The sequence below is a fragment of the Cebus imitator genome, unplaced genomic scaffold (genome assembly GCF_001604975.1).
Source record: "Cebus imitator isolate Cc_AM_T3 unplaced genomic scaffold, Cebus_imitator-1.0 Scaffold280, whole genome shotgun sequence".
NCBI lineage: Eukaryota > Metazoa > Chordata > Mammalia > Primates > Cebidae > Cebus > Cebus imitator.
The window spans coordinates 691,861-701,136 of record NW_016107595.1 but is presented as its reverse complement, the minus strand read 5'-3'; the positions used below and the strand labels follow the sequence as shown (position 1 = coordinate 701,136).

The 9,276-nt window shown below is 51.9% G+C and overlaps 1 protein-coding gene across 1 annotated transcript in view; it reads right to left on the bottom strand.

The window, feature by feature from the left end:
- Window positions 1-4,368: 4,368 nt before the first annotated feature.
- The window catches only part of TMEM38A (transmembrane protein 38A), a 30,839-nt gene continuing 25,931 nt past the window's right edge, over window positions 4,369-9,276 (bottom strand). The window contains exons 5-6 of the mRNA XM_017501198.2: window positions 7,772-7,889; window positions 4,369-6,227 (exon numbers count right to left, since the gene is read on the bottom strand). Of these exons, the coding sequence (XP_017356687.1) occupies window positions 5,997-6,227; window positions 7,772-7,889 (349 nt within the window). The 3' untranslated portion in view covers window positions 4,369-5,996. The remainder of the gene's footprint in view (window positions 6,228-7,771; window positions 7,890-9,276) is intronic.

The window sequence follows — 9,276 nt, the reverse complement described above, 5'->3', positions numbered from 1 at the left end:
AAAAAAAAAAAAAAAAAAAAAGCCAGAATTTGAACAGATTTGGGAAACCCAAAGGTTGCTCTCTTTGTCCTTTTCTTTTTAGATTAAGGTAGAATTTAGCCACAAAGTTCTGTAAGGTTTTTTTTTGTGTGTGTGTTTTTTTTATTTGTTTGTTTTTGAGACAGGATCTGGCTCTGTGGCCCAGGCTGGAGTGCAGTGCTGCGATTTCGGCTCACTGCAACCTCTGCCTCCCAGGCTCAAGTGATTCTCCCACATCAGCCTCCTGAGTAGCTGGGACTACAGGCACATGCCACCATGCCCAGCTAAAGTTTTGTATTTTTTTGCAGAGACGGGGTTTCACCATGTTACCCAGGCTAGTCTCAAAGTCTGGCCTCAGGTGAGCCTCCCACCTCAGCCTCCTTTTGGGCCATGACGCTGGGCAAATTCTGCAAGTCTATAAAACACATGTAGTTGTGTAACTACCGCCACATTCAAGATGCAGAACAGTCCCTTTCCTCCCCAAATTCCTCTGTCCCTCTTGTGGATAACCTCTCCTTCCACCTCAGCTCCTGACAGCCACTGATCTGCTTTCCATACTTAAAATTTTGTCGGCTGGGCTCAGTGGCTCACGCCTGTAATCCCAGCACTTTGAGAGGCCGAGGTGGGTGGATCACGACGTCAGGAGTTCAAGACCAGCCTGACCAACATGGTGAAACCCCATCACTACTAAAAATATAAAAAATTAGCCAGGCGTGGTGGCAGGTGCCTGCAATTCCAGCTACTCAGTGGGCTGAGGCAGGCGAATCACTTGAACCCCAGGGAGGGAGGCTACAGTGAGCCAAGATCACGCCACTTCCGTCCAGCCCGGGTGAAAGAGGGAGACTCCGTCACAAAACAAACAAAATTAGCTGGGTGTGGTGATGTGTTCCTGTAGTCCCAGCTACTCAAGAGGCTGAGGTGGGAGGATCACTTGAGCCCAGGAGGTCGAGGCTGCAGTGAGCTATGATTGCACCACTGCACTCCAGCCTGGATGACAGAGTGAGACCCTGTCTCAAATACATACGTAAATAAATAAATTTAAAATAAACTGTCGGCCAGGTGCAATGGCTCACACCTGTACTCCCAGCACATTGGGAGGCCAAGGCAGGTGGATCACCTAAGATCAGGAGTTCAAGACCAGCTTGCTCAACATGGTGAAATTCCATCTTACTAAAAATATAAAAATTAACTGGGTGTGGTGGTAGGCGCCTGTAATCCCAGCTACTAGGGAGGCTGAGGCAGAAGAGTCGCTCGAACCCAGGAGGTGGAGGTTGCAGTGAGCCAAGATTAGGAAGTGGGGCCCTTGGGAGGTGATTAGGTCATGAGGGTGGGGCCCTCATAATGGGATTAGTGCCTTTCCACAGGAAGCCACCAAGAAGCTCCTTGCTCCTTATACCACATGGGAACATCAAGAGAAGACACCATCTATGACCAGGAAGCCAGCCCTTACCAGGCAGTGAATCTGCCGACATTTTGATATTGAACTTTCCCACCTCCAGGACCGTGAGAAATAAATTTCTGTTATTTACAAGCCGCCAGTTTATAGCATTTGTTGCAGCATCCTGAATGGACTAAAATAGGAGATAAGGTCTATTTTTAAAAATTTGTTAGAACCAAGCTGATTGAGATAAGGTCTTCAAAAAGATAATTAAGTTAAAATAGTCGGCCACGCCTGTAATCCCAGCACTTTGGGAGACTGAGGCAGGCAGATCGCTTGAGATCAGGAGTTTGAGACCAGCCTAGCCAACAGGGTAAAACTCCGTCTCTACTAAAAATACAAAACTTAGCCAGGCATGGTGGCGAGTGCCCACAGTCCCAGCTACTCGGGAGGCTGAGGCACAAGAATCGCTTGAACTCTGGAGGTAGAGGTTGCAGTGAGCCGAGATCGTGCCATGCACTCCGGCCTGGACAACAAAGCCGCCAGACTCCATCTTAAAAAAGAGAGAGAGATAATTAAGTTTAAAAAAGTCTGTATGTGGGTCCTGATCTAATTTACTGGTGTCCTCAGAAGCAGAGCAGATTATACGCAGAGGGAATACCATGTGAGGACAGAGAAGGTGGTCATCTGCCAGCCAAGCAGAGATGCCTCAAAAAAAAAATAAATCAACTGACACCTTGATATCAAACTTCCAGCCTCAAGAATTACGGAAAAGGCCGGGCGCGGTGGCTCATGCCTGTAATCCCAGCACTTTGGGAGGCCGAGGCGGGTGGATCACGAGGTCAAGAGATCGAGACCATCCTGGTCAACATGGTGAAACCCCGTCTCTACTAAAAATACAAAAAATTAGCTGGGCATGGTGGCGCATGCCTGTAATCCCAGCTACTTAGGAGGCTGAGGCAGGAGAATTGCCTGAACCCAGGAGGCGGAGGTTGCGGTGAGCCGAGATCGCGCCATTGCACTCCAGCCTGGGTAACAAGAGCGAAACTCTGACTCAAAAAAAAAAAAAAAAAAAGAATTACGGAAAAATAAATGTCTGTGGCTTCAGCCACTCTGTCTGGAGTATGTGATTGCAGCCTATTCACTTATTTATGGGACAGAGGATCACCCTGTCATCTACGCTGGAGTGGAATGGTACAATCTCAGCTCATTGCAGCCTCGAACTCCTGGGCTCGTGATCCTCCCACCTCTGCCTCCTGAGAAGCCGGGACTACAGGCACATACCACCACACCTGGCTAATTAAAATAATTCTTTTCTAGAGACCTGGCCTCACTGTGTTGTCCAGGCTGGTCACGAACTCCTTAGCTCAAGCGATCCTCCCACCTCTGCCTCCTGAGTAGCCGGGATTACAGGTGTGAGCCACCATGCCTGGCCTTTTTTTGTTTTTGTTTTTTTTTAAAGACAGGGTCTTGCTCTGTCGCCCATGCTTCAGTACACTGGCGTCATCACAGCTCACTGCAGCCTCAGCCTCCTGGGCTCCAACAATCTTCCCTCCTGCACCTCCCAAAGCGCTGGGATTATAGGTATGAGTCACCGTGACCAGCCTACATTTAACTTACGTTGGGATTTTTTGTTTGTTTTTGTTTCATTTTGTTTGTTTTCTGAGACAGAATCTTGCTCTGTCACCCAGGCTGGAGTGCAGCAGTGCGATCTTGGCTCACTACAACCTCCGCCTCCCAGGTTCAAACGATTCTCCTGCCTCAGCCTCGGAGCAGCTGGGATTACAGGTGCGCACCACCACGCCCGGCTGATTTTTTGTGTTTGTAGTAGAGACAGGGTTTCACCATGTTGGCCAGGCTGGTCTCAAACTCCTGACCTCAAGCAGTCTGCCCGCCTCACCCTCCCAAAGTGCTTGAATTACAGGCGTGAGCCACCATACCCCACCCCTATGTTTAACTTAAAATAAAACCTGCCAAATTGTCTTCCAAAGTCGTTGCACCTTTTAAGCCTTCCTACCAAAGTATATGACAGTTCCTATTGCTCCACATCCCCACCAGCACTAAAATGACCATGCTGACATTTTAATTTGAGCCATTTTGTTAGATGTGAAGTGACGGCTCATTGTGGTTTTGCTTTGCATTCTTCTCATGGCTGAAGATGTGTGTCTGACTAGGCATGGTGGCTCATGCCTGTAATCCCAGCACTGTGGGAAGCCGGAGTTCGGGGCCAGTGTGGGCAACACAGCATGGCCCCAACTCTACAAAAAATAGCCAGACATAGTGGCACGCACCTGTAGTCCCAGCTACTTGGGGGGCTGAGGTGGAAGGATCGCTCCTGCATCAGCCTCCCGAGTAGCTGGGATTACAGGTAGGCACCGCACGCCCAGCCAATTTTTTCTATTTTGAGTAGAGACAAGGTTTCATCATGTTGGCCAACCTGGTCTCGAACTCCTGACCTCAGGCGATCCACCTCCCTCTGATTCCCAGAGTGTTGGATTACAGGCCTGAGCCACTGGGACTGGCTGTCCCCATGTCTTGAGGCCAATCCCTGGCATGTGGCTGGCGCAGTGGCTCATGCCTGTAATTCCCGCCCTTTGGGTGGCCAAGGTGGGTGGAACATTTGAGGTCACGAGTTTGAGACCAGCCTGGCCAACATTGTGAAACCCTGCCTCTACTAAAAATGCAAAAATTAGCTGGGCGTGGTGGCAGGTACCTGTAATCCTAGCTACTCAGGAGGCTGAGGCAGGAGAATCGCTTGAACTTGGGAGGCAGAGGTTGCAGTGAGCCAAGATCGTGCCGCTGCACTCCAGCCTGGACGACTGGAGGGCTGGGTCTGGGCTACCTCCAACCTTGACTTTGTTGACGGTCATTCTCTCTCCTGTTCTCCCCACCCTGCCATCCCCTGCTTTGAGACTCCGTCTCAAAACAAAACAAAACAAATATCCCAGGCATAAAGCAGACAAGCCATGAGGGTTCATTCACCATGATTTTATTGGCTGCCCCTCCACGCCGAGCTGCGGTGGACAAGCAAGAGGATGAAACTGAGGCCTCACCTCCCCAGGACCCACCCAAGTCCCAGGCATCACAGGGACAAGGCACTTTTCCAGCAGCCTGGCGACATCTGGGACTCCGACTTGGTCTGGGCCCAAACCTCACCTGAGACTGCCCATGCCCATCCCATGTACCCAACCCTCTCAGACATCCTGGTGACCTAGGCTGAGATGGTCAGCAGGGACCCTTCAGCTATAATATCATCCACCTCGCTCACCCCAGAGCAGGTTCCTGGCCCACCCGGCAGCAGCCCAAGGCTGAGCACAGAGTAGGTAAGCATCTGTATGTTTGTTGAATGACTGAATGAGTGACAATGGGCTCTGACCTGAGACCTGATACTTCCAGTCCCAACTGTGCACACTCAGAGCCCGTTGATAGAGCTGGATCATGGAACCCCACCCAGCTGGCTCCATTTCTTGGTTTGGGGGAGACTGAGATGAACAGATCACAAGCCTTTCACACCGTCTGATCTCTCAAGCCTGCCCTAGGGCTGTCTATGGAGGGCTTCCTTTGTGCCAGGGAACTTGTCAGTTTCTCTGATCCACACACACGAACGATCTAAAATGCAAAGCCATTTGCAATCATAATTTCCAACCGTCTCCCCTCCTGACGGCACGAGGCTTAGGAGCATGTGAGCCTTTTTCAGCTGCAGCTTCACATCAGCCCTTCCGTACAGAGGGGGGGCCAAGGGTCTCCACTATACAAACGGGAAGTGCCAAGCTCAGAGAAGGAAGGCAACTTGCCCAGGGACGCCCAGCAAGAGTCGGGACTGCTGGGCATGCGAGGTCTAGCCACTGAGGAGCTTGGGTAAGAAGAGACTTTGAAATGGCAGCACTTGGCTCACAGGTACTTAGAAAATGTCCATCGAATGAATGAATCTCAACATGGCTTGAAGTTCTTCAGGAGTTAAGATGTATTTTTTTTTCTTTTGATACAGGGTCTTGTTCCATCATTCAGGCTGGCGTGCAGTGGTACAATCTCAGCTCACTGCAGCCTCCACCTCCCGGATTCAAGCAATTCTCCTGCCTCAGCGTCCTGAGTAGCTGGGACTACAGGCATGCACCACCATGCCTGGCTAATTTTTGTATTTTTAGTAGAGACGGGGTTTCACCATGTTGGCCAGGCTGGTCTTGAACTCCTGACCTCAGGTGATCTACCCGCCTCAGCCTCCCAAAGTGCTATAATTACAGGCATGAGCCACCACGCCCGGCCAAGATGCAATTTTAAAGAAGGAAAAATAGAACTAAGAGTATCACTGCCAATCAGGCTTTCTGGCTAGAGCTGCTGCCAGGATTCTGTGAACCCCTCCAAAAGCTGTGACTCTCTGGGGTCCTGGCAGACAGAGAGAGGGAACCCTGATTTCTACAAAAGTTCTTCATCCTCATCTTCATATCTCAACCCCCACATCAGCCCTGGAGGGTGAGCCAATGACCCTGATTTGCAGATGGGGAATTCAAGGCCAGGAAAGGATAGGTCTGAGCACAGGAAGCTTCCCACCTCAGAGGGTCCTAGGTCCGGGTTCTCTCCCTGGTGCTCCTTGGGCCACCCTCTAATCTGCCTTCTTCGTCTTCTTCTTCCTGGAGCCCTCGCTCAACTCCTCCTTGGACTTGGCGGGCATGGCCGAATGCTGGGGTCCTGGCCCACCACCGCCGCCGTGGGGCCCACCGTGGTTGTCATGGTGATGATCACCCCCGCAGGCTGCACCAAACAGCACGGGACAGATGTAGCCCTCCAGCACATCAAAGGGGGAGCTGTGTGAGTGGGTGGCCGTCAGGAACACCTGAGGTGGGGTGGCCAGCGGGACAGCCAGAGAAACAGAGGGAGACCAAGGAAGAAAGCAAACAGGGGATGGCAGCGTGGGGAGAAGAGGGGAGAGAACATCAGCAAAGTCAAGGTTGGAGGTAGCCCAGACCCAGCTCTCTAGCTGCATGCACCCCCAGGACAATGGATGACCATCCCGGATTTCCCAGGATGCCAGACTTCAGTGTTGACCCCTGGAAAGTTCCAAGCACACTGGGACTGCTGGTCACCCATCCCCCAGAATTCCCCACTACTCCTGGTCTCAGAGGAAAGCCATGCTAAGTGCTAGTCTGAAGGTCTGTGTCCTCCCAAATTCATGTGTTGAAAGCTATCACCAAGGTGATGGTATTACGAGGTGAGGCCTTTGGAGGGGTGATTAGATCATGAGGGTGGGGCCTTCAGGAATAAGATTAGTGCCCTTACAAAGAGGCCCAGGAGAGCTAACCAGTCCCTGCCACATGTGAGGACACAGTGAGATGTTGCCTGTCTGCAACCAGGAAAGAGGGTCCTCATCAGAACCTGACCAGGCTAGCACCCCGATCTTGGACTTCCCAGGCTCCAGAACTGTAAGAAATACATTTCTTTCGTTTTTCTTTTTTTATTTTTTGGGAGACAGGGTCTCACTCTGTTGCCCAAACTGGAGTGCAATGGCCTGATCTCAGGTCACTGCAGCCTCTGCCTCCCGGATTCAAGCAATTCTCGTGCCTCAGCCACCCAAGCAGCTGGGATTACAGGCATGCGCCACCCATACCTGGTTAATTTTTGTATTTGTATTTTGTTTGCCTGTTTGTTTTCGAGACAGAGTCTCACTCTGTTGCCTAGGCTGGAGTACAGTGGTGCAATCTCGGCTCACTGCAACCTCCACCTCCCGGGTTCAAGTGATTCTCCTGCCTCACCCTCCTGAGTAGCTGAGATTACAGGGATGCGCCACCATGCCTGGCTAATTTTTGTATTTTTAGGAGACAGGGTTTCACCATGTTGCTTAGGCTGGTCTTGAACTCCTGGCCTCAAGTGATCTGCTTGCCTCTCCCTTTTTCCCTAACACAGGCAGACGCGGGCTCACTCCCTTTTGACAGCCTTAGAGTCCTGAGCTGAGGTCTTCATGCAGAGGGAGAGAGCCCAGCCCCTGAAGACCCCTCCTGGGTGGGGTGATGTCAACTCAAGGCATGACTGTCAAGACTAGAACTATTCCTGGTCCAACTGAGTTCCCGGCTACCTGATGCTGCCATGTCAGCTTCTTGTCCCTCTGGTCTCTGTACCCAAGGGACTGGGCCCACCTTGACCTTTGCTCAGGCTGGGCCCTTTGCACAGAAGGCCTGTTCCCCTCACCTGTGTCCTGGCTGCTGGATGCTGCCTTTTAAAGACCCTCTTCCCAGCAAGCTACTGGCAAGCATGTCCCTCTCTGGGCTGCCCTGTCCCGGCCACATAAGGCTAGGAGTATCCAATTTCCCCATCCCCAGCCTGGAGGTGGCGGGGGGCGGGCATTGGTCAAGGCAATGAGGCAGCAGGAAGAAAAAGGCTTACCTTACAGGACACCATGAACATGGTGAAGATGAAGATGAGGGTGGCTTTGGACACTGGGAGCCAGCGGGTCTGCTGGAGGGTGAAGAGGACGGCTCCGTACAGGCTGGCCTTGGTGGGGCTGCAGGGAGCAGCTGTTATTACTGGCAGGTGCCTGCATGGCTCAGGTCTTCGTCACTTTGGCCCACACCCCCCTGCCCTGGCACCAGCTTCCATTTCTCCCATCCCAGCTTCTCCCTTTTTTCTTTCTTTTGAGATGGAGTCTTGCTGTCACCCAGGCTGGAGTGCAGTGGCGCGATCTCAGCTCCCTGCCACCTTGGCCTCCCGGGTTCAGGTATTTCTCCCACCTCAGCCTCCTGAGTAGCTGGGATTACCAGCGTGCACCACCATGCCTGGCTAATTTTTGTATTTTTAGTAGAGATGGGGTTTTCACCATGTTGGCCTAGCTGGTCTCGAACTCCTGACCTCAAGTGATCCTCTTGGCCTCCCACAGTGCTGGGATTATACGCATGAGCTACTGTGCCTGGCCACAGCTTCTCCTGATCATAGGTGGGAGGATGAGGTGGTGTCACCCTATGCATGATGGGTTAACCTAGTCCAAGGAAAGGATTGGCCTCTGTCCAGCTCCTGGAATATGCCCTCTAAACCCTTGGGGTGTCCTGCCTGGTAAGACTGTCTTTGTTTGCCTGGGAGCCTTGGGTCACATCAGGTAGTAACAACATAATTTATGGTGGGGGTCCTGGGCCCTGCAGCCTCAGCTGGACCTCTAGAGGGCCTGAAGACTGAGGTGAGCCACACAGGTGGTTAGCTAGGTCTGAGCCTCTGTAAAAACCCTGGATACCCAGGCTCAGAAGAGCTTCCCTGGTTGGCAGTACGCCATGCATGTTGTCACACATTGCTGCTGGGAGAACTAAGCCCTGTCCAGGTGATTGCACTGGGAGAGAAAAACCGGATGTTTGCACCTTTTCTCTCCTGTAGTCGGCCCCCTGAGCATTTGATCCCTGCTGATTTCTTGCAATTCTTCTGCCTCAGTCTCCTGAGTAGCTGGGATTATAGGCACTCACCACCACGCCTTGCTAATTTTTGTATTTTTAGTAGAGACGGGGTTTTGCCATGTTGGCCAGGCTTGTTTCCAACTCCTGACCTCAAGTGCTCCACCCACCTTAGCTTCCCAAAGTGTTGGGGTTACAGGCGTAGCTGATTTCATTTGATTTATTTATTTTTTAGAGACAGGGTCTCATGGCCAAGCACGGTGGCTCACGCCTGTAATCCCAACACTTTGGGAGGCCGAGGCGGGTGAATCACAAGGTCAGGAGCTCAAGACCAGCCTGGCCAACATGGTGAAACCCCGTCTCTACTAAAAATAGAAAAATTAGCCGGACATGGTGGTGGGCGCCTGTAATCCCAGCTACTCAGGAGGCTGAGGCAGGAGAATTGCTTGAACCCAGGAGGTGGATGTTGCAGTGAACTGAGATCGCACTACTGCACTCGAGCCTGGGTGACAGACC